This window comes from Brienomyrus brachyistius, chromosome 14 (genome assembly GCF_023856365.1).
Source record: "Brienomyrus brachyistius isolate T26 chromosome 14, BBRACH_0.4, whole genome shotgun sequence".
Classification (NCBI taxonomy): domain Eukaryota; kingdom Metazoa; phylum Chordata; class Actinopteri; order Osteoglossiformes; family Mormyridae; genus Brienomyrus; species Brienomyrus brachyistius.
The window spans coordinates 12,499,590-12,526,159 of NC_064546.1; the positions used below are offsets into that span (position 1 = coordinate 12,499,590).

The 26,570-nt window shown below is 40.9% G+C and overlaps 1 protein-coding gene across 2 annotated transcripts in view; it reads left to right on the forward strand.

The window, feature by feature from the left end:
* Positions 1–26,570, forward strand: part of slc24a4a (solute carrier family 24 member 4a) — a 45,027-nt gene that overhangs the window by 5,728 nt on the left and 12,729 nt on the right. For both annotated transcript variants that reach the window (XM_048974853.1, XM_048974852.1), the window contains 5 exons: positions 4,193–4,300; positions 24,238–24,314; positions 25,994–26,068; positions 26,156–26,240; positions 26,457–26,560. In XM_048974853.1, coding sequence (XP_048830810.1) covers positions 4,193–4,300; positions 24,238–24,314; positions 25,994–26,068; positions 26,156–26,240; positions 26,457–26,560 — 449 coding nt within the window. The remainder of the gene's footprint in view (positions 1–4,192; positions 4,301–24,237; positions 24,315–25,993; positions 26,069–26,155; positions 26,241–26,456; positions 26,561–26,570) is intronic.

Sequence of the window (26,570 nt, forward strand, 5' to 3'; positions counted from 1 at the left end):
GGCCTTGATTTTAATTATTCATTTAAAGGCTTAGATTTCCTTATTTAATCTGATCACTGAAAAGTTCATTTTAGTTGGTATATTATTTTTCTGTTTTAAGTTCTGTAAATACAAATTAGATTAATATAAACTTGAGAGTGCTTATAATATACCATCTATTTGAAAATTATGGAGTTTAATTGACCCAATGACAGACCGATCTTCATACTGTCATGCACATACTAACGGTGATAACAGTGAGCATTAAAACTTACAATAATTGAACAGTTGAACAGGAAAAGCCAGTGCACCAATTAAGTCATGTGAAATTTAGGTCCGACATCTTGCATACCTTGATAAGTGAGGCTCCTGCTGTAAGGTGTAAGGAGCAGATGTGTCAGTGAGGCACATGCACCTTCTGCGGCATATCAGAGAAGCCCTCTACCTGTGCATGGAGATGACCAGATGTTTGTGCATGACCGTTCAGAATTTTAAAACACTCTTCTGCGTCCGGCAGCAGTACATATCTCACATTTCGAGCTAAATGATAAATTAGACATTTGAGATCATTGTGATTTTTTAAATTAATTTCAAGGTGCAGCTATGCAATGAAGCATCATTGTGTATGTTTTACTGGTTTTCCATGAGTAAACAATGTCGTCACGCTATTCGTCTGCAGCTGCTACATCAGCATTGGTGGAAAATGTGAAAATCCAGGCTGAAACTTCACTTTCTGACAGCAATTGCCTTTTGGATCAATGGTGCAGAGCAATAGGAAATAAAACTGCCATTGCAATAAGGACTAGGAGAGAACTTTCAGATCTATGCCTTACGACACATAAACGGCTTTATTCATTTTGCACTCTGCATTTTTTTTTTCCAATTTCCCTCGGAGAGGAACAGCATGTTAAACAGTCCCATTGTGATCCACATGAGAAATGCAGCTCGATAAGAGAGAGGAACATAACATAGATTTTATTTTTATGATACTGTAGCTTGACTTATCGTAATTAAACTGTTCAGCGTCGCCGTTCAGATCATCTGGCATGATGTCGCGTTCAGCTAGATCCAGAAACAGGAGAACAATGTGACCAAATACGTGGTTCTGTAGCAGGGGAAGATTGGCTTCTGTCTTTTTCGAGGGTCGTTAGACGGTCATCCCAACCTGATATAGCTATCCTGTCATATCATATATACCTCTTTGAAGGTATAAGACTTAACAGCAGCGCTAGGTTAAAGAATAGAATCTTACACTTGTATGACAACCATGAACACCCATCTGAAAGCCATCTACAGCAAGATAATTGCAAGTCTAGAAGACAATGGCCTCAGTTGGCAAAGGGTTTCTACATGCATAGCTCACAGAACTAGTTTAAATTTCAACTCCAAAGCTCAAAGACAAAATTGTAGGGAGTTATGAAGGAAAGCTGTAATGCTCATGCCTGTATGCATCACTGTAGGCTGTGGAGAAATGCATAAAGCTGACACAGATACCTCAGCCGGTCGACAGGTGATATGAAACCTTGGAAGAGCTTTGTTCTACAGCATAACCTGGACAACCCTAAGCCTTTATTAGCCAATGACAAGAGTAGAAGGCAGATACAAGTGTCACAGGTTTGCCTGTCGTTCCTCCAAAACAGTCAATTTCATGAGGTTGTGGTTCTACTGGAAGGCAATGAACTGACTAAGCTGTAAGACATCAACTCTCAGAAACAGGCTTTGTTATTATCAAGCTGACAATCTGACACTTTTCTTGGACAGTTTCCAAAAAAGCAAAGTGTCAGCGTTTAATGCATTTCCCTACACCTCCATATATGTAGAAGTGGTTTGAGTTTTGTTATGATTACCCAAAGAATTTGCAAGCATATTGTGACATTTATGCAAAAAAAATGGTAGACTATTTATCATTTTTGAATTTATTAAGAGAATGTAAATTTATTTCGTGTTGACAAATTTTACACAACCACTGAAAATGTCTTCTATAGTGTTATATAAAGGGGGCCTTTAAATCTGAAGTAGCTAAACTATAATAACAAGTGGTGCTTCAAAGGTCACTCAGCTCTAAAAGAGTTTCTGAAAATGGGCATTTTGATATACAAGTTTTATAAGCAACCTGAGGCAACTAGAATAGCTGCAAAGAGGGAAAATAGTGAGTGGTAGAATTGTGCTTAATCGTAAAAACTGCAAAATTATTTATTGTGTTAAGGGAAACAGTCTTCGAAATCATGAGAACATTCACACAGACAAACTGCATTAGCAAAAACTACCCTAGGACTTTCACAAAGCTAATAATTATGGCTACACTGCAGTTCGGAAACCACTTGTGTGTAAGGTTTGTACATAAAGGTGCACAACCTGATGTAAGGAGCACATAACTTGGACTCCTGAGCAATGGAAATATGTAATATATAAGTGATAAACCAGGTTTATATGGAAATATTCAATGATAACTTTATGTAGTACCCACGTTGGTGTAATAACTAAGTTGGAGTAAATTTTTTTCATATTACCACACACCTCAAAGTGGTTTATTCTGCTTACACCATGGCTAACAAACAGAAAATATTAACAGAGTAAACTAGTCAAGGTTAAGTTTTCAGAAGAAAATTATATCAATTAGCATTTAATGATGTTCTCGTAGAAATGAATCCTGTACGAAGAGAATGTCTGTTCAGGCTACTTACTGGAACCGGCAAGTCCGTTAAGTTACCACAGAAACCATCAACAGACAGATGCTTGAAAAATTCAGTTTATAATAACATGTTTAATAAAACATTAAAACACATTAATATAAGATTGTTATTAGGTTGCTGGAACACAAAATTAATCAACACCCACATGATATCTCTGAACCAATAAGAAAAAAGTATTTATCAAAGTTGTGGTGTAAGGTTGAAGCAAGGTTTGCCAATTCCAGTCCTGTAGAGTTTGCAGATTTCTCTGCTGAAACATATCATATTCTACTCACCAGCCAAGTGCCAAGTTTCGTAGGTGTGTTTGAGCGGGGAAATCTGCAATCTGTGCTGCAGGCTGGCCCTCCAGGACTGGAATTAGGGAGCCCTGGGTTAATGGCGGAGAAACCCAATGAATGCCTTCAACCCCCAAAGTCTGTTGGTTTGGACAGACATCTAGTGGCAGTCTATTGATTGCTCTTCATTGTCATACAATGGCCAAGGAATAAGAGACTATTTAACAGAACCAGATGCACCCTATTGTGCAATCAAGGTACCTTCATGATGTTCTAGTCATGCACTTAAATACACTGCCAAACAGATTCCAGTGTAATACAAAGTTGAAGTCAAATGCCTTGCATGGCCTCCCCAATCAGTAGCTGAGTACAAAGCAGAATTCTACCTTCTTTATCCCTTGAAGTCTGGGAACCTTCCATTCATGCTGATTGGTCTAATATCACACTGTGCTTTATGACTTGTATCACAGCTTTCCAACAAGGACTGAAGCATTTCTGAAGACAAAAGATTGCCCTACACATTAACAAATCCTGGACATTATTATGTTTGGTATTTTCCATTCCCATCATTTGCTCCCTGAAGTAAGGGAATGAAACATACGATTAACATATATATGCAGTACCAGTCAAAAGTCTGGACACACCTGCTTTTAAGGCATTTGTATATTTGAGCTTTTATTCACCTTTAAGGCCTTGAGGTAATGAAGTGATATGTATCAAATATTACAAGGACATTTCAGAATTTTCTAAAATTTCAGACTCTTCAAAATAACCCCCCTTAGCTTCGATGGCAGCGTTGCAGACTCTTGGTATTCTTTCAGACAGCTTGCAGTTGTAGCCACCTGGAATGCTTCTCCAACCGTCCTGAAGGAGTTTACACAAGTTCTGGGCACAAGTCAGTTACTTTATCCTTACTCTTTAATTCAACTCATCCATAACCAGCTCTGTAGGGTTTACTGTAGGTCAGGGGGGGTTGTGGGGGCCAGGTCATCTGTCACAGCACTCCCTCTTTCCTTGTTCACAAGATAATACAGAACTTACATAACCTTGAATTGTACTTGGACTGTTATCTTGTTGAAAAACAAATGACTTTCAGTATGTTTGTCCACACATGTATATTATATAACTTTAATTGTTTGCATTCATCCCTGCTGTCAGTACTATTGCAAGTTTTAACGCCAAGAAAAGCATACTTGCTCTATTTCCTTCTAATACATGAGTAAAGCTGCATTTCTTAACCCACAGGTCATGGACTGTTAATTGAGGGGGGCTCACGGCAGCCCTGGGGGCGGAAATTAATGGCCATGATGGAGGACAACGACACCGAAGAAGCGAAGAACTGCACCGAGCCAGGTAGGCTGTGTTACCTTGATAGTGGAGGCGGCTCGTGCACGATGCCCCGAGGGACACGGTGGGCAGGTCATCACAATTAATTCATCTGTAACTAACGTTGGACCTCAGGTCGTATAGGAACCTAAAACCTTTACTGCCTCAAAATAGGCAGTAGTTTAAAAATGTAAGCGGCTAAGATACTAAATAACCATTTTTCTAACTAAAACAAATTACGAAATGCTACACCACTGCTCCGAGTCTCCCTGGCTCGCACACAGAGCAGACTTACTTTACGGATTTGCTAGATGATTGTAGGTGAGTAGAAGAGCATGTCCTGTGTCCTTACACCTTTACCAAAACATCCATGCCCTCTATGCATCTCTCACGTAGTTATCAGTATCTGTGAATTAAAAACATTCTTAGCAAAAATAAATGACAGATTTTAACTAGGTGACTTTATACAGTATTATGCATTATTGTTTAGAACAATATAGAATCTTGCCAGAATCACAGTTTTGTTTCACTTAGTCCCATCGTAAATAACCATGCAGACTGTCTTGTTTATTGTAAGTTTACTATGAAGAGTACACATTTTACTCAGTAAAACTGTCCAATAATTAAGGTTCCACAAATTTATCAGCATTGGTGGAAAATCCACTGCTAAAGCCCCGGTGGACATTGTAAATTAACACAGCCAACAAACAATAATTAAATATACAATACTGAAGTGACCAAAATCCAGAAAGAGCCAAGCAAACTCCGTAATTATGCAAGCAAATCATGCATGATATAAGAGCTGTTTGTAATCAACTGGGAATAAAAATACAATATTATAACACAAAAAAATTATGACGCAGAAAAAAAATAAAACATTTTAGCTCCTGGCCAAATGAACAAATCCAGGTAATGCATATTGCCCCTGTTTAACAGATTTCTAATCAGGTATGTGCAAATAACTCTCCGATAGCGGTCTGAAACAAAGCTAGCTTGGAGAATCTGTACAGATTGTGTAGGTTGCAGGGTTTCAACAAGGTTGTGGAACATGAAATTACTTTCTTTCTGTGTTTGTTTATCTGTTTCGAGTGGGTGCAAAGACCACAGCAGGACCCATATTGTATTTGGCTACTCGGAGGAAAGAGCATGTAAAGGAGGGTGTTTGAAAGGTCTGAAAAGCGGATGAAACTCTTCAATCTGTAACTATCACTGGTTGAGTGAGTCTGCGACGCGAAAATGTTACAGCGATAATTGGAAATCTGAGCTTTGATCATTCCATACATCAGAAGATAATGGGACCGCTATTTATATATGGCTTAGTTGACCTTCAAGCCTAATTTAGCCTCATGTTTTTCTGTAGTTTTGAAGAACAGCTACCCAAACTTCCGTTTGCTGCGTTTGAGTAATGAACCGTTTCCGAGGATTCAGAGGAAAATGGCTGTCTGCAGACAGCAGGCCGAATGTAAAGGGCGTATGAGGATTCAGCTGGCAGCATTCAGCTAATGTAGCATTTGGCAACACAGCCCTTAATTTATAGATATAAAAGGGACGTGTCCAGCTCAGCGAGTGGCAGTAAAATGAGCTCAAGGTCAATAAGAGCTTTACTCCCTATCAGGGTCCAGCAGCAGCCCACTCAGCTTGGAAGCATCTGTCTCTTGACGTGGCAGAGACCGTCCCGGCACATTATTTACAGTGAGGTCAAGGAAGATGTTAAGGTGACGGTGACATTACTTAAGTGCTGCTGGCCCGCAATCAATGTGACAGTTTGGCTTAGTTCCAGGTAAGATCGCAGACGCAGATATAATTTCTTGCCAATTTGAAGACGTACTCAAGGATATCGCTCACTGAAACACCCATGATTCTGAGAGAAGAATATAAGTAAAATCCTAAGCTTGTCCTATGTTTCATGTTCAGCAAAAAAATAACTATCATTCTGTAATATAGTAGAAAAATACACAAAGCTATCAAGCTATCAAGCTGTACTGTTTACCTTAAGGTGTTGTTGACTGTCTTCAAATACTATTTGGTTCGTTTTTGTATAATTTGAATCAACATTTACTTTATTTAAACACATCTTGTTGTGTCCTCTAGTGATGCTACGATGATTTCCTCATTTGTAATTGCTCTGAAAGAAGCAGTTTAACTCACTATTATTTAACAAAATTCTATGTTTGCACATGCACAGTACATTCCTTTAGTGTTTCCTCTAAATGCACAAATAGTTTTTAGGTAATTTTACTAACTGGTTTGTATGATATGTGTTGGTATTAAAATGGTTAGATTGTGCTTTTGGGAAATAAATGATGGACCTGTTTTTATAAGCTTAAGGTCTGCCCTTTCAGTGCAAGAAGGAAGGGACTCTTCATCTGTAATCCTGCCCTGCTTTATCCCATTCTCCTTAGGGATAGTTGCTACTTGTATCCTCATCAGAATAAGAATAAAAGGAATAAGAAAAAATAAATCTCCGCATTCCTGTTGCTATGGAGATGACCGCATGCTTTGACAAACCTCGGCGTCACATATAGGTTGTGCTGCTATATGTGGTCAGTTTTACGGCCGTCGCTCAATTCAGTTACTAATCATACTGGTAGTGCTTTACATCAACAGCACCTTCATAAAGGCTTTATAATGCATTCGCAGAGCATTCAGTGCCTTGGTTTGCATGACTGGGTGAGGTTGGTGTGAAAGAACCTGACTGGCTGGCAGAAAGCCCTGACCTCAACCCCATCAAACACCTTTTGGATGAACTAGAACGGGGATTGCAAGCCAGGCCTTCACGTCCAGCATTAGTGTCTGACCTCACAGATGCATGCAAAAAAAATAAAAATTCCGACATACAAACTCTAAAATCTGGTGGAAAGTCTTCTCAGAAGAGTGGCAGCTGCTATAGCTGCAAAGGAGGGACCAACTTCATATTGATGCCTATGGATTTAGAATGGGGTGTCATAAAAGTTCCTGTACATGTAATGGCCTGGTGTCCCAATATGTTGATATATTTGTCTTTCACAACTGTAGTATGCATTAAAAGCTACATTATATGATAATAACACACATTATAATTTTCTAATCATATAATGCTTGTTAGGGGGCGGCATGGTGGTGCAGTGGTTAGCACTGCTGCCTCACACCTCTGGGACCCGGGTTCGAGTCTCCGCCTGGGTCACATGTGTGTGGAGTTTGCATGTTCTCCCCATGTCGTCGTGGGGTTTCCTCCGGGTACTCCGGTTTCCCCCCATAGTCCAAAAACATGCTGAGGCTAATTGGAGTTGCTAAATTGCCCGTAGGTGTGCATGCATGAGTGCATGGTGTGTGAGTGTGCCCTGCGATGGGCTGGCCCCCCATCCTGGGTTGTTCCCTGCCTCGTGCCCATTGTTTCCGGGATAGGCTCCAGACCCCCTGCGACCCAATAGGATAAGCGGTTTGGAAAATGGATGGATGGATGGATAATGCTTGATATTAATGTATTTTAAAGCAGTTAAGGTATATTAGAATGTTAAGGTATACTTAACATGTTGCTTATGAATGTTCTCCATCCATCCATTTTTGCAACCACTTGTCCTATTCAGGGTCATGGGGGGTCCGGAGCCTAACATGGAGGCCACAGAAACAAGGCAGGGAACAAGCCATGATGGAGCACTAATCCATTGCAGGGCACAGTCATACACACATGCACGCCTGCAGGCAATTTGGTAACTTCAAGTAACCTCAGCAAAAGGGAGTACGGGAGGAAACACAATGACACAAGGAGAACATGCAAATTCCACACATATGGAGTCATGGTGGAGATCCTGGTCCCAGACATGTGAAGCAACAGTGCTAACCACTGCGCCGTATGAAGGTGTACTGAATGTTCTACGAAGGCATAATGAATGTATTATGAAGGAGTACTGAATGTTCTACGAAGGCATAATGAATGCATTATGAAGGTGCACTGAATGTTCTACGAAGGCATAATGAACACATTATGAAGGTGTACTGAATGTTCTACGAAGGCATAATGAATGCATTATGAAGGAGTACTGAATGTTCTACGAAGGCATAATGAACACATTATGAAGGTGTACTGAATGTTCTACGAAGGCATAATGAATGCATTATGAAGGAGTACTGAATGTTCTACGAAGGCATAATGAATGCATTAAGAAGGTGTACTGAATGTTCTACGAAGGCATAATGAATGCATTATGAAGGTGTACTGAATGTTCTACGAAGGCATAATGAATGCATTATGAAGGAGTACTGAATGTTCTACGAAGGCATAATGAATGCATTATGAAGGAGTACTGAATGTTCTACGAAGGCATAATGAATGCATTATGAAGGAGTACTGAATGTTCTACGAAGGCATAATGAATGCATTATGAAGGAGTACTGAATGTTCTACGAAGGCATAATGAATGCATTATGAAGGAGTACTGAATGTTCTACGAAGGCATAATGAATGCATTATGAAGGAGTACTGAATGTTCTATGAAGGTATAATGAATGCATTATGAAGGTGCAGTTAATGTAAAGCATTACCAGCCTAATTATATCCTTTTATGAAAAAGTGACTTGGATATGAAAATGAAATGGACAAAATGAAAGGCAAAAATCAGCAACCCAGTGGTGGGGGGGTGCTGTGGTGTTCTGCTCATTAATTGCCTTATTTCAATTATAAAACTGTTACATTGTCTGAGAATTTCTATTTTTATGTGTAAAGCAATTGGGTAGACCGTCCATGTGTTTTTAGATTTATTCATGTGCATGTTGTGTTGTGTAACACAATGTTCATATTTTAAGAAGCCTATGCATATGCACTGGCTTATAAATTCACTTTATATAGTTATAGTTCAGCACCTTATTTTGCTTACTAATATTATAAAAACAGTTGATATTAAACTTCCTTGACATTGTCCCCTTATTTATCTTTCTAACAACGATTTCTTTGGGTTGGTCTGACTGGATCATCTTTTTGGAATTTGGAATATATTAATATTTCAACAAATATATAGAGCAGTTCAGTATACATGCTTAAAGAGTAACATATATTTCAAATTCTTTAAGAAAGACTGATGCTAAAGTTTTTGCTCAGCTTAGGGGTAGTAAAGTAATTAACAAATGTTCACTATGTTTTACTATAGTTGACATGTGCATTAGACGTCCTCCTAAACAGTATTTAAAAGATTGACTTCTAAAAATTTAAGGCGTGTTGCATGCCGATTTTGTTTTAATGTAGAGGAGCTACGCCTCTAACATTTTCAGATGGCATTTGAGATGCGACTGGGCGTGACTGTTTAGCATAAGGGAAAGGTCAGCTTAAATTAGCCATAGCTCCAGTAAGCATCACAGCGCGTGCTGGGCTCGTGTAGACCTGCATGCGGACCTGTCAGCGTGCTCGATTGCCTATGCGAGGATGCTACACAAATGGCCGGATTTGAAAATAACTTCTGCTGCAGTGTGCAGCGTTGGCCCGAAGGATTGGCTATGAGGCTTTCACCGCTCTGCTCAGCAGAGGGGACAGGGCGACAGGGCGAGCAAATAGGATGTGTCGCTTGGGGTGTGTGCTTTAATCAGAGCATTACAGATACAGGAATTTCACAGCTCACAATGGCTGCTTTTTAATCTTTATGTGTATGCTGTCATGGAGGCTTAAAAAAGCTTTATCAAACATCTGGCCTGACAGTTCCTTTGTTATTGAAGTAATTTGCATTGCATCATGCTTAGACTCATATGTAAAAATATCGGGTAGGCCTGTCATATATTCTGATTGGACACATGAGATACTAATTTGCATATCAGCCATATCCACATGCAGTGCATGTTGGTCATTAATTTTATACCGCGGTGTTAAGTAAAGACGGTCGGTGTACTTCATATCTGTCAGACACTAAAGAATGAGTGAATTAGTGTGACGACTAAAGAATGAGTGACGACTCAAGAATATAGGCAGGCCCAGTTGTCCATTGTTCTAAGCACCATGGCTGAAGTTTTACGTTCTCCGTGACTTAGAGCCTGATTAATGGGCGTTTTAGTGACAGACCCTTTGGTTTGCTGATGGCTCCTGATGACTTGAGTCAACTGTGAAAAAATAAGACATTTATCGGGAGAGGTTATAGAATAGGGTGTGTTTTCCCAGTAGGGTTCAAGCCAACTGAGCCCCAGGGCGAGGTAAGATGCCAGCAAATTCAGTGCACATTCATCCTACAGTAAAGCTGGTGCCCAGATGGGAGTGGAATTTGCCAGGATGACAGTACCCATATCCACGAAGACCAAGTGACAGTGGAAGGTGTGATGATCCTGAAAACAGCATAATCCATATGGCGTAGCTATTCCAGCCACTAGCACCCAACATAGCTGAGCGCTAATGGGTGATTCTGGAGCAGCGCCTGAAACTGTTTTCCACCATAATTGACATAGTAGGATGAAACTTGTTATGGAACAATGTTGTCAGATCCCCCCAATATATGCCCAGGCAACAGTGATATCTAGGCCACGGTACAGCTCGCAGTGCGTGGTGGCTGTTCTGACAGCTTGTGTTGAACCTGTGCCTTGCTAAGAAAAGTAAGATTGCCACAAGCTGTATTACTCGATGTAATCACACTCTGGAACAGTCAGGTTCGGGGGATATATTGCATGTTGTGTAAGTAAGCATACTTGAATTCCTAGTTCAGATTCATTAGTAACATGTATGTTCTTTGAATATCACTTACAAAAAGAAAGAGAATAACTGAGAAGTCTGCAGGGCCAAATAGACTTCATATGTTTTTCTAGGAATTACGTTGAATCCCTGCAGTTGTGCTCTACACGGTGAGAGTCTGTGTCATGGTGCGTTAAAGCTGTTCTGGCAGCTCATTTATTTCTAATGCTTTATTAGAGGACCTCATGTGGATGTTTAACCTTTTTACCTTTTTTTTATTAAGTTTTGAACTCAACTATAGGCAAGACACTACTTATTTTGGTCTTGTATCGCTAAAATTGCGGGATACAAATATTTAAAAATGCAACCAAAGGACATTTTCTGTAAATATATTCATGGAAATTTCTTTAAAACAAGTAGTATTGTATGTTTTGTCCAAGAAATTGTCTCGTTGATGATCTAGGTAATAGTATTGTAACGTCATTTTTCAGGAGTGCATGGAAAGACCTACACCCATTTTTGGCTGCCCAAATGAATTCTGTCATTGGGCAAGTGGGTGGTCCCTTACATAATTAGCTAGTAATCATGTAACTTGCCAATTGAACTTCCTAACGAGAACAGAGCATGACTGATATTTTGGGAAACTGGATATACTTTACATTTTACATATTTAGCAGCCGCTTTTGTCCACAGTTACATACAAGGGAGGCAAACACACTGCAAACATGCGTGCTGTCGAGGTGTCAGCTAGGTATAAGTGCAGCTAGGCTGAATTTCCAGTGAATGTCCTGGAATAAGTGTAAGTGGTACTGGAGCAGGAACCACACAACAACTAGCAAGACAAGAACCTAGTATGACTATGTATTGCCTTATTTAAGGCCTTTTTCAGCGTCTTCACTACCTTAAAGTAGGCCAATATAATGTTACGGTCATGTAGATAAAGATGGTTTTATTACCCAGCACCAGAACAGTTGCCACTGTGGGAGTAAAGGAGAGTTCTGTAAGCTCCCAGTATCTCATGGAAATGAGAAGACAGTGTGATGTGTTTGTGTCACTGCTCTGTCGCCGTGTGACTCCGCTGTGTGGAGAAGGTGCCGAATCAGCTGCTACTTCTCCCCTCAGGGGGTGCTGACCAAGGCCACCCAAACTAGATGACACATGGACTCTATATTGAACCAAACTAACTACAGGATGTAGCACTTCTGCTGCCAGGTATATTCTTGTTAATAGAGAAAACATTATTAAACACTGTGTGTAAAGTGCGTTATATATAAAATGTAATATTATTATGAGTTGTATCAAATGCCCACTGAAGATGATGGTGGTACAGTATAATCACAATAGTTGCCTTCTCTGTCCTTTAATGTTTCTGAACAAGATTTTGAATATCACAACACAGTTGAAGTTGATGTTTATGTAACGTTTTAACATCTCTAAATACTCAATCAGACTTAACAGCTTCATTTAATGACATGATTGATAGATATGCTACTTTTAGGTACTTTCAGTATTATTGGCCATATAATATTGAAGTATTGCTGTGTTATTGCTCATATGACTATATTAGTGTTTTACTTAGTCTCTTAGGATGGTCCTTCAGTGTGTTAATGTATTAGTGAATTTGTTTCACTTAGTAGAAAAATCAATCACCTAGCCATTCAGTCATATTTACATATTTACATATTTATAGACATTTTTGAAAGAATGGGGCAATCTGAAGAGTTCAGGGAATTCAAACATGGTGCTGTCATAGGATGCCACCATTCCAATAAGTCAGTTTGTGAAATTTCTTCCCTGCTAGATATTCCACAGCCCACCATAAGTGGTATTATTGCATAGTGGAAGCATTTAGGAACAAAGTGGCATGTCACGTAAAGTAACAGAGCAGGGCCACTGAATGCTGACGCGCATAGTGTGTAAAAGTTGCCAACGCTTTGTTGACTCATTAACTGCAGAGTTCCAAACTTCCTCTGGCATTAACTCCAGCACAAAAACTGTGCACCAGGAGCTTCATGTAATGGGCTTCCATAGCCGAGAAGCTGCAGGCAAACCAACCATCCCCAAGCGCAATGCCAAGCCTTGGAAGGAGTTGTGTAAAGCATGCTGCCACTGCACTAAGGAGCAGTGCAAGTGTGTTCCGTGGAGTTACCAATCACGTTTCTTTGTCTGGCAGTTGACGGACAAGTCTAAGTTTGGCAGATGACAGGAGAACGTTACCTGCCTGACTGCGTTGTGCCAACGGTAAAGTTTGGTGGAGGAGGGATAATGGTATGGGGATGTTTTTCAGGGGCTAGGCTGGGCCCGTTAGTTATTGTGAAGGAATCTCATAATGCTTCAGCATATCAAGACATTCTGTGCTTCCAAGTGGGTACAGTTTGGGGAAGGCCGTTTTCTGGTCCAGCATGACTGTGCCCCAGCACACAAAGCAAGGTCCATAAAGACATGGTCGGGTGAGTTTGGTGTGGAAGAACTTTACTAGCCTGCATAGAGCCCAGACATCAACCCCTTCGAAGACTTTGGGATGAATTAGAAGGAGCCAGACCTTCACGTCCAACATTAATGCCTGATCTCACAAATGCTCTACTGGATGAATGGGCAAAAATTCCAAAATCTTGTGGAAATCCTTCCCAGAAGAGTGGCAACTATTTAGATAATTATAGATGCAAAGGAGGGACCAACTCCATATTGATACCTATTGATTTAGAATGGGGTGTCATAAAAGTTCCTGTACATGTAATGGCCAGGTGTCCCAATACCTTTGTCCGTACGGTATATCTAGTGGCATTAGAGAACAATCTCATATTGTTGAGACATCATAGGTAGGTGCATGTTATGTGGAGTTTTCTAGCACGTCTAGTACGGTTTCATTTTCTGTCGTACACTTCATTTTTCCAGGTCGTTACATTTTTGTTGTGGATCTGTGAGGGCTGTGAGAGGTTTGCTGCTGTTTCTGTATTCTGTATTATCTCTCTATTAGTCCAAAATATCTGGATCATAACTCTCTCAGTTGGCTTAAAATATTTGGATCCCACAGAGCCTTTATTGGCTTAAAATATCTGTATCCCAGAGCACCTCACAGTTGGCTTTTGGAAGAGCTGTTGGATCATGGGGTGTGATTTGACTTGTGCTGTAACTTAGCCACTTGGTAGCCAGAGTCATTGAATGTTTATGAATACAGCTACCAGTTATTGATCTTCAAATTGTGGTGCACTAGCTCAGCGGTTACTGCTATTGTCTCGTACCTCCCGCATTGTGGATTTGATTCCTGACCATTTGGGCAGGATCATTCTGGGTTCTCAGTTTTCTCCAGTATAGGGTGTTTGAATTTGTGTCATGGAATTATTTTCCATTCGGGGCTGCATTTCCCAAAATGCTTCCGTTAGCAACTTGTATGATGGGAAAAATGCCGTTAGTAGCTATTTTTTGGGGATCCGACCCCCAGGGTCTCCCCTACCCTGGGCTTCCTGAGTTAAGCCCCAGACTTTTTGTGACTTTGTACTGGATAGTGGATGTTATCTTTAAAACGTCCAGCTGCTTATTACCCCAAGACAAATGGATTCCTGACATTTCCTTAAGAACAAGGTACAGCCAGGCACTTAACAATAACTTTACATCCTACTATGGGCTTCTAGTAAGAAATCTGTGAGTTCCACCAGGGAATGAGCCGCGTCATTTGGCAGGTATTTCATCGTAAAGATTTTGATGCCTTTTTGGATTTTGCTGTAAAACTAAACACATTTTATTTTGGCTAAAACAAAAGCTGTCTTTCCCTAAAGGGCAGAGGAATACAAAGTTTATTATGGTCTTCAGTTGATGTAGTAATGTTTGAAAGCTTGATGAAAGTTGATATTCAGCTGGATTTCAGTTCTTACCAGATGACTTCAGGGTGTGTTCTTTTCTCTCGGGTGAGTTTACTGTCACACCTGTTTTGTTGCTTAATGGCATAATTAAATGGCGTTAACCTCCCATATGCATCACAAGCCAGTCATGCATAAATCTGCCTTAATCAGCATCTCAAAATTCACACGAAATACTAAAAATTTAAGAAACATATGATGCTTTTTTATAATTCCGGGTTCCCATATGAAGAAGTGTTAAGTCTGGCATAAAAAAATGGGAAGACAGCCATTGCTTTCAGAATACAGTACAGTACATGATGGCTAGTTGAAGCAATAGGGAGGTAGATAGATAGACACTTAGACAGGCAGACAGACGGAACTTTATTGCAGAAGTAATGGAATGATGGATAGTAGAAGGGCAACTGAATGTAGTATAGCATTCATGCTTTAATAAATATAATGCACTTATTGGATTTGTGCTCTGCTATTTTATACCACTTTAGTTCCTGTCTCATGACTCTCGAAACTTCTATCCATTTGTCATATCTGTGAAATGACGTTTCTGATAGAAAATGTTTTCAAGGCATGTGCTCAGAAACGTGATGGAAGGAAACGGAAAGGGGTTTGCATAGGAAAACCACGCGAGAAGCGTGTCGGCATCTTAAAGAAAGGGTACAGAAAGAAGAGTTGCTAAAGAAAATAGCTTAAAGGGACGGTTTAAAATTACCCAGGGGATTAAAGGGGAGGGGGCCGGCTGTGGGTGCTTGGTTGGGGTACAGAGAGATGAACCAAAGTGCTGGCACTCATTTCCTCCCTAAGCAGCTCCGTCAGGTGTCCAAAAGGAGAACTTGGAAATTATTTTTAGATCTGGAGCTTATCCTCCCCCCTCTGTTTGCGTCTGTGGGCAAATCCAAACAAGCATCACCTCTTCTCCCCGGGAGCAATGACTCAATATTTTCTTGTTTTTTAGAGCTGTTGTCAGTTCTCTAAACATGACAGATATCAAAGGGAGTTTCCTGCCATTGCTCGACGCTCCCCTTTTAAATAACATTAGAGAAATTTATGTAAATTCTGTGTATTTGTGAATCTTCTGCAATTACTAGTCTTGTAAAATGCTTGTAATTGTAGACTGATGTGATTTTTGGCCCTTTAAGAGATACTTATGCACTGTCAACTTACCAACGTTAAAGGAAATATTCATAATTATTATTCACATATACACTTTCCTGGAAATAGAATATTTTTCTGTGTTTTGTTTTAGATTTTTTTACATCTAAAAAGATTCATAATGCCTACTTACTGTGATTAAGCATTTCAAAACTGTATGTATGTGTGTGAATAAATATTGGCATGTTGATAATCCCACTGCTCCATGTTACCCACAAAGCGTGAAAACAAAGTCACATTTATTTTTTTTAACAAACTTAAGTTAGCTTCAGACATTATGTAACCTTGCTGCGCAGTGAAAATGATGTGCAGTGAATTTATAGCACAAACTGGACTGAGATGGAGCATGAAAGTCACCTTGACCCAGTTGGTCTATTAATCTATATCGATGCTATTCTTGGGCAAAGCTGGGGAGATGTCATTTAATCAAGCTGCAATGGGCTGGTCCAGTTTGCCTGTGACTGACATAAAACTGCCACCGCCACCTCTTTTAGCTCCTAGATGTGCATCTCGATGAGTCTGGGGGGGTTATTGCGATGGGAAACATTTGGTCCTTGGAAACTCACCATTTGCGGAGAGTGATGCATGAGTGTAATGCCAAAATAAATATATAAGAAATTATTTATTTGCCGTGAATTAAATTTATGATATTGAATGAAATGTGTGACCATGCCCCAGTCAGTGAATGTGTGTTCCCTGCCCCTAGACCCTAGAGTGCTAAAGACGCCCCTCAACATTTTCACTCAATCTTAAATCGGTAGTTATTCACATCTTAAGTCCCTCCCTCAAAGGTGACTGCCATGGTTGCTTCCTGAGGGTGGGGGCATTAGCACACACCTCCTCTGATATGTCATCCACTCACTCTCCGTGGGCTGAAGGTTCCATGGAGCAAATGTAGCAAACCTGAAGGAGCTCGATGTTCGTTTAATTCATCCCACAGCCTTGTAGGAACACAGCCAGCACTAAACAACCCACCTGATGGAAGACAAGCCGGCGTTCATTCTCTTGCCACAGACAGCTAATGCAAGGATCGAATTCACATCCTTGCAGTAAAATATACTTTATTTTGACTGGTACAGCCTCTAGGGAGGCTGTGTTTTGGCATGATAATTGTTTAGCTTTTTTTCTAATCCAAGTAAGTAACTTCGTGGAAACTTATTAAATTAACATTCGCTTTGCTTAGCATAGACTTTGTGCAAAGCGACATTCACGTGAGGCAAATAGCACATTACAAACACTGATAAAAAAATACAATTAAAATGAATTATTTAGCTGTTTATTAGCTATGGTGTCTGCACCTTTGATCTGATAGCTGAAATTAGTCATTCTCTTTGCAGAACTAAAATTGCAACTTCATATTACCCAGAGCGGCTGGCAGAGCGGCTCAGTGCTTCGCTTTGTCACTGCTTCTCGTCCTGGCTTCACACCTCCGGGCCCGTGGGTAGCCGGCACCTCTGTGTGTGTGCAGTTTAATTGTTGCCTCCGTGTCCCCAATCAACTCTGGCCAAACAGAATCCAGACCTTCCAGACAAATATTTGAATATTCGGCTAATGTTCCCTTTACCGTGACTGAACTGTCAGTCACCTGATCACATAGATAAATGCCATGTAACCCTTGCAGGGATGCCTCTACCTGCCTGATCCCCTTAAACAGTCCCTGAATGTTGCATTTTCTGGTCATCGAATTGCAGTCTAATTAGGTTCTGCTTTGGTTGGAATAGGGCCGGGTGATAATGCCTAAATATGATATCACAGTATTTTCAGAGATTTTCACAATATCAAGATATATCATGATATTCTAAAACTGATATGTACAGTAGCAATTAGCAAAATATGTCAGGTGAGTTTTTCTAGTTATGATGAGAAAATTGTTTTACTAATAGAGCATATGACAGGAATAAGGATAAATCGCTCCAACAACAGATGGAACTTGCTTACCAATAGTGTATTATAACTTTTAATTATGCAATAATTAGTGCACAAGTGTTTCGGCTATACCACGATACTCACTGTATTCACGTAAGACGGTGATTTGAATGTTCATAATTCTGATATGATATATTATCAATATATCGCTCAGCCATAGTTTGGAAGATGTTCAGTAGATCTTGCATCAATATTGCTTAAACTGTTAAGTGGCTATTCATTGGAAGCTCAGCCTAGCTGCACTTATGCCTAGTTGACTCCTTGACGGCACGTATGTTTATAATGTGCTATTTGCCTCACCTTTACATCGCTTTGGACCAAAGCTTTTACTAGCTTTTACTTTTCCAATAAATGTAATAAGCCTCCTAAATTAGGCTGAAGAAATGTGGTAGACTAAAGCAATAGTATCCAATTTACTTTAACGGCATCTACTTTTGTGTGTATTCAGATATTCAGAGACACCAGAATTCTCTCACAGGAGAGCTACGAAAAAGCAGATCGAAAAAGAATCAATAATCTTACCTTAATTACGCCCCTCACCTTCCCAGCACGAACATCAAGGGCAGTGTCTGAGAGATAAAGTTCCATTTCACCTACAATGGCAACGTTTAACTAATAACGTTGCATGGGGATGTTTTAAATGGAAGAAATTATGGTAGGGTTTCTCTGTGGACAGTTTGTCCCTATCAGTGCAGGGTTCAGGTGTTCCTACAGACTGTCCCAGGAAGCACAGGGAAGCAGGCGCATCCATCCACACACTGTGTTCAACACGAGACACCGAATTGCCTAAAAAGGAAACCAGCACTTAGACAAAGTGTACAAATTACAAACAAATGGAGCCAGGGAGAGGAATGGGACAGTGCTGCAGGCGTTAGGCCGCAGTGCTATCCATTACGCCACCCTTTTTCTTCAATATTTCTACAGCTTTCCCCTGACCCAGAATCTGTGGCTACACTGGGCGTGCACAACCTGTGAATACTTACTAGAGGAGGAATTCTCTTAATAGGTCTTCGAGATGAAAACGGGCCAGCAGAACAGCTTCACAAGTGAAGAATCTGTACCTTACTAAATATATTGCATGTTTCCGGATGTGACACCGTTCTTTTCCAAGCGATTCTGTGATCTGGTTTTGTTGATTGGCACTCAGCTGCGGCGAGAGCTTTGCATTGTTGAGAAACTTGCTTTGCATTGTTGTTGTACCTCGTCTCTGTCTCACTTAGTGCCCACTCTTACCCTGGGCGAATGGTCACTGGCACCATTTAGGATTCCACTCCTATCAGGATAGAAGCCGTTACTGTAACGTGAAAACGGTCACCCAGACTGCCTTTGTATATGTTATCATTCATACTTCCGCGTATGTCGCTGTGCATACCTAAAGCTAGCTACAAAACTGCACCCTACCCTTCCACTGAGCTTGTGGGAGTTTCACTTGCACAAAAATCTTCTGAGCAGTAGCTGTTGGACTGTTTTGAGTTTCCATTTTAAAGAATCTCCACATGACTGACTTCGCGATAGTTAGTAGTTTCAGGCCATGTGCCTCAGGCTTACGGCAGCGTGCGATGGAACTTTGCAGCCTGAGTAATTGACATAAATCAGGTGAATACAAGGAGTGAAATAGGTTGGGCTTCAGATGGGGCTGTGGTAGCTGATACCGATCCATTGAAAAACGGCTGGATGAGCCCCAATTAGGATGTTTGATATCAGTTCGGGACATCTCAGAATACCATATTCTCATATTATTATCATTCTGCAGCAGCACTGATCTGCACCAAGGAATGCTGCTAGAAATTTGAAAGCATATTACACTGGGCTTCCAACCCAGATTAGTCCAACTTAATGGCCCCTGAAATCATCCAACCCCCCCCCCCCCCCCTTTTATAGCACTCTTGTCTCCAGCAGCATCTTCTTTGAAACAAGGCTACTGAATGTACTTTCTAGGATAAAAAAAAATCTTTATTTGCTCTAGTTTATCAATGTCCAAATCCATTTTTGTTACCTTATCTTCAAGGCAGATGATGGAGCATCTGCTTTTACTCAAGATTTAATCAAATAACTTGTAAAAGTCCAATAAATCGTATCATACCCTTAAAATTAACTATCATTGATGCATCAAAGAAACCTAACAAGTCACATAGATCTGCCTTTCTAGCCTTTCATGATACTTGTGCCTTAACAAATCGTTCCTTATTAAGTAGTTTTACTTTGCAACACATCATAGTCTTCATAGCTGTATTTCAAGCGAGGCATCGCTTCTCTCGTTACAAATTGGCATTGCATTAGTTATTTCTAGCTTTCCAGAACATGTAATATATAAGGTAAAGAGCTGTGAATAACCACTTTAATCTCCTCTAAAGCAGCTGCCAGGCCTCTGGGATTTGTGTTTTGAAATTATTTAAACTGCATACTGCAGCAACATCCACAATACTGACATTCGAAGAAAAACATAAAATAAGCTGCATGTAACCATTTATTTTGTGTTCCTCTGTAAGCATGTCAGCAAAAATCTTATTTACTTCAATTTGTATTCAGAGGCAAGTGATATTTTTATGCAGTGCTTTAAAATGTGCCAGGTGTGATTATTACAAAGATTTATCACATGGGATAATTCCTTTTTTACGATAAATGTGCACATTGATATCAGTGGACCTTAAGTAGTCGCTTCTCGTCTTGGAAATTCCCTGTGTGTTCTTTTTTTGGAAAAGTGTTCAGGTATTGCGAGCTTAATGACTGCGATATCTGAAAAGGTACGCCACAAAGCATGCTGCGTGTCTAGGATAGGCCCTCCGACTGTCAAATGCAGCCCCCTAGCTGTGAACTTGCCTGCATTCCGTTTAGTGACTTTGTCATACAGTAAGTACTTCTCCTGTTGTTATACTCTGAGGCGCAGGGACACGACAGGCAAGGCAGGCAATCGTCTGGGGCCCCTGCTCACGCAGCACATCGCAGTGACAAACCTCCTTTATTTATGTGTTGTTTTTTTCACAGTAAAGTGAAGATAAAGGAATCTGGTTTATGAAATTTCATTTGATGATATTACTCATTTAGACTTCACATTAGAATAATGGTCTTAACTTTCGTCATGTTGGACCCGTTTGCCCCCCCCCGTGTCCACAAGATCTCCTTTGGTTAGACGCCTCAGAAAATGTCAGTGTCCCCTTTTATTTATTTATTTCAGTAGTTCAAGAATTATAATGTGACCAAAACCAAAACAAAGAAAAACAAAATTAGCTCCGATTTCTGATCCTGGACATGTGACCTCTTCTCTTCAGTTGTTAATGTATTTGTACAGTAAACAATACCTGTTAAGTACAGACTATGGGAGCAGAACATCAACTGGGTTGGTACCAGTGGCAGCCTGATGATACCTGCTTGTGGAATCGGAGGCAAAGCTGTGTCGCGGATGGATGGATGACATCAGATATGGTGGAAAGGGTCCTTCGGAAGTGAGGCATCACCAGCAAGCTGGATGACAGTGAGAGCAAAGTTCTCTGGAACAAAAACCATTCATAGTACAAGTGTGAAAGGAGACAGGAAAAATCGGATGTCTCGCTCAGCGCTGGTCGAAACGCATGTGGTGCCGTTGGCAAACTAGGCTGGGGGGGGTGGGCAACGGGGGGCACAGGTGGTGAAGCTTGCTGGGAGGATGTGTGTCCCCTCAGAAGACAGCACTCCAGGCCACCGCCTGGGTTGGTTAATAGATTGACCTGCACTGGGGTTACCCCATGTTTTAAGCGTCATACGGGCAGTTTTCCTTAGGCGTGGTCTATTAAATGGAAGCAGGACTTGTAAAAGATATACATTGTCATGTTAGAACAGAGAAATTTCTATCTATGATTTCTTCATCTTAAGAATTTGTAATTAATTTTAATTGATGATCTGCTTATTAAATAATAAGGACGGACCGAATTATCAGCCATGTTACAGTGCAAATGAGCAACAAATGAATACTGTCACGCCAACACTGAGGCTATGGTCATCTTCTGAAAGCTGAATTTGCACAATACTAGAATACACATGCTTTTTTAAATACAAAACACATTGCTCCACAACGTATATTCCATTGCAGTGTTATAATAATATACAGCATCATCGGCAGTATTTATCAGGTTCAGTTTTCACTTGCATTAAACTTAGATGTGTTTTGTGACTTGTGCTCTGTGGTGTGATCAGTATTCAGATAAATACAGCATTTCTTTCACAGTTTTCTTTCTTCCAGAATTATACATCATCTGTGCCGTAGCCTGTTCTCTTCTACCTTTAATAACTATTTAAATGGGTTTAGATCTCTGGCTACACTGTTTATTCAGTGTGTCTGTGTATGTATATTTATATGTGACATTTTGTTTTGTATATCAGTTACATCACCCCACTGGGCTATCTGAGAATTTGCAGCTCTTTTCTCATTTCTGACTCCTTCGTTTGGGGATTGGGATTTGGTCATTTGCTGTGGCAAAGGGGTCACTTGGGCTGTTTGTTGGGGACCTTGGATCCCCAAAATGTCCATTACCCCCCTCCTAAATAAATGTACAGTAATTAGTTGAAATAGTGCGTTCTCATTCATTAAAATCAGACCCCCTAATGAAGGCATGCCTCCCCTTTCCATACGACTCTGGTGCCACTCCTGGGCTGTGGTGATGTATTATTAGACGTTCGGGCATGTGGGTGTCTCTGTACGCCCCCAGTGCCCCCCTTCTCAAATCGTGACATGCACACAGGCTTTCTGAAAGCCGTGACAGTGAGTGGCGCCAAGTCTTCCATGCCAGTGTTACGGCAGACCTGAGCAGGCTGCTCCTCCAGTCCCCTGACAGCTGACAACACATACGGATGAGGAGTCACTCACTGTCTCCATCCCAAAAGTCCGTCATTCCGCAACTCTTACACTGCCTTTAAGCACATTACATCTTCTGTCTTGTACCTAAAAGATAATCCTCCTTTAATCCCACCCGGAGATTAACACAGACTGGAAAAAGAGATTCCCTTCAGCAAATGATCTTAATTATGACAGTGCTGTCTTAAACCTTGTCAGCATAAAAATGAACCTTTAAAGATATGTAGGCATGCCAGTGGGAATATTTGCACTCTAGTCAATTTTGACTTTATGCTTCTCAAGAGAATAGCAAAACAAAAGTTTACAGAAACAAAACTTTGAGAAATCGGCTGGCTGTTTATAAAATGCTTTTTTGGCAAAATATGTTTCGGACAGCTATATGCTGTTTGAGAATTCTATTTTAACGTTTTTAAATTCAGAAGCAAAACGAATAAACCATCTCATTTATTGTCGCCTCGTCCAGTTTGCATGTCGTCATTAACTCGTGGACTCAACGGAAATATACCAATTGACTGAAGAGCACTTACCTGTACGTTGTCCCTAATATTAAATTACGCAAAATATGGGTATTTTTGCCGCTTTCGTTATAAGAATTGCATCTACTGTATAAACTTTGTTTTGATTATCCAGAGGAGCTGTACGGTCAGATGATGCCTGACCTTTCAGAATATAAGTGGGTTAAGCTTTTCCCAGCGGAATAATGACTGTAATTGTTATGATTTCTCATGCATCTGGGCCAGTCTGGCATTGATGCTTGTCCAGCTTGGTTTCAGCAAAAGAAGAGCAGTTCATTGTTCCAGACAGAGTCATGGTAAAAGTACGGGCCAGGCTGTTGAATGACTCATGGTTCATAACTAAGCTTTGCTATTAAATCCAAATGCTTTCACATTCTTCTATGTTCTTGTGCATATGTGTTCGTTTTTGTAATTATTGCATTGTGGGGACCAGATTTAATTCATTGGGAATTTTTTTTCAGTCCCCATAAGGAAATCTTTAATTTCATCTAATCTGGAAATGCCAAAAGTCTTGTCCTTTGTTTGCTTACTACTTTTGGTTAAGGGTTTTACGGTTATTTACGGTTATTAGTTTGTGGGGACCTAATGCTCCCCACATTGTGACAAAAGCATGTTATTTTGACATTGTGGGGACCATTTTTCAGGTGCCTACAAAGATCTGTGGATGCAATGAAAAAATTAAAAATACCTAAAATCTAGTGTTTTGTTTGGCTACTTATCGTTAAGGTTAGGGCTGGGTGGGGGTTAAGGTCGTCATATTAGAATTTTCGCCGTAGAAATGAAGTCCCCACAAAGATATAATTACAAACCTGGGGTGTGTGTGTGTGTGTGTGCGTACCCTGCAATGAACTGGCTCCTAACCAGGGTCCCCCCTCCCCCTGCCCAGTGTATTCTGGGAAAGGCTCCAGCCAGCATAACCCTATGTTGCACGTCCTTATGAAACATTGACTGGTAGAAGGTAAATTTATTCCTCCTGCTAGTATCCATGGTTCAATTCAAGGCAAGAAGGAGGAGTTCCATATTTGAACATGTTTTTGTTAATGCATTTATTTGTTTATTTTATATTTCAGCTATCCACGAGTTTCCCGCAGACCTGTTCACCAGCCGGGAACGCAAGCAGGGAGCCATTTTGCTGCACATTATTGCGGTATGAGATCTTCAGCCTGTTTGACAACCTTGATTCTCATTCTGTAGCGTTGATCCTTCAGCACCATGCACCATCAGCACTGTCTGAACTGCGCTGCATCATCCTACAGATTGCATGTCCTGCACCACACGTTTGATTGCCTTTTAAGAGTTATGCATGTTAATCTGTAATTGTACCTGATGTCCTCGGTGTCATTTTAACACCGTTTTAGGGAACCCAAATAATAACCCCCCCCCCCCCCCCCCAATAATCAAAACCACCTAATACAACCCCCCTTAATAATCCTGTCTCCCACTAAATGGGTGGAGACCTCAACCCCACCAATGTTCAAACCAACGTTACGCCCTTTGATCATCACTGTGACGATGCGTTAGAAGCTGATGTCTGATAATCTCTCAATTCGCGGCCTGGAAAATCTGCTTATCGATCAGAGGAGGGACTTTCAGGAGGTGTCACTGCCTGCAAGTGAGAAGGATACAGTTCACCCTGCCCAACCCCGAGCAACGGTGAACTAAACACTGGCGATGCAGCCGGCAGTGCTGATGGGGACACACACACGCAGTTATCCTCCATCTGCCCTTGGTCCTATGGACATACTGCTTCGCCATGCAGGAATTGACATGGATCAAATCAGCCGTGCTCCATTTTGCGTGAACGGGAGTAAAGCCAGTATCAGAAGGTGGTCCACTGGGTTGCTCATCAGAACCAGGGAAAGTGGCAGACAGGAGGCTGCCTTTGATAGACAGGGCCAGGGTGCAGGCAGCGCCCCTAGAGGAAAAGATTTGTCCTTTAAGGTGCAGCAATGACTATTGGACATTGGGGTCCCTGGATTCTTTGACCCAGTACCGGTGCAGGGGTCTTGTAGAGTGTGTGACACCTCATGTTGCTTTAGCCACTCCAGGAGCCTGTCGCCAGAACCCAGTGCCCCCCCCCCCTGGCCTACATGACGGTCACACCACCTCAAAGCCAGGCTCAGGGGGCAGCATGCTGCCTCTTGTTTTCAATAGTTTGGTTAGAATCAGGTAGAGGCCGGGGTTCGCTGCCTTTCGATAGTGGGGTGAGGCTTGTTGGGGAATGTGCCGTCTTCGTAAAGGTTGAGCAGCCAAGTTTAATTAAAGAAGAAAATGTGTGGCCTTGCTCTGCGTCCACATTTACATTTTTGACTTCCTGCTTCCAATGCCAGAAGAAATATTTAATTTTACATCTGATTCTCAAAGGGATCGTGGCGTTTTTTTTTTTCTAGTCTTCCATTAAAACTGAGATTTATTTTTGGGTGCTTTTACCAAATTATCGTTATGGAGTTGACAGCTTCTTAGGGACTCTATGGAAATTTCATCATGCAAACGACTAAATGAAAGGCAGTTATCTAAAGAAATAAAGCAATTCAATTTGGCAATTATCCAATTCAAAAACCAATAGCTAAATTGTTCCCATAATGCATTTTTTTTCCCTTTGGTAAAATGTTAAAATTACTTTTAATTCAATTTGACAGTGCTTCCTTTGCAAAAAAAAGCTACACTGAGGAAAAGATTAAGTGCAATGGATGGAAACCAGGTGAATAATGTTACAGTACTTAAGCTGAATCTGGTACCACGGCATGGTAGCCATAATCTTAAAAGACCATTTTTTTTAGTTCTGCTGTGAGGTTAGTTAACTCACGCTTTCTTTAATCGTTACAGGCACTTTACATGTTCCTGGCCCTGGCCATCGTCTGTGACGACTTCTTTGTGACGTCACTTGAGAAGATCTGCGAGGTGGGATCCATGTGGAGATCGACCGGATTGCTGAGTCACACGTCCACTCAGTGGTCTCATTCCCTCTCTTTACTCTCCTACCCGCAGAAACTTCACATGAGTGAGGATGTGGCTGGGGCCACGTTTATGGCGGCAGGAAGTTCAGCTCCAGAACTTTTTGCCTCTATCATAGGTGGGAAGAAAGACCGTTTTTTGTCGACCGTATATACAGTTGTTCTGCAAATTAATTATAAAAGCATCCAACAGACAAATAAGTGCAGTAGTTTCACAGATGGCTAGTGCACTCACCTTGAGTCCGGAAGCTTAATATCTTTCTCACACATGCACAGCAGGCAGTCCCGCTGTAGATCTCTGACTGTGATCATCAACACCTTCTGCCATCCATCAGGTGTCTTTATTACCCATGGAGACGTAGGAGTTGGCACGATCGTTGGCTCTGCCGTCTTCAACATCCTCTGCATTATTGGCGTGTGTGGGATCTTCGCTGGCCAGGTCTGTGGCT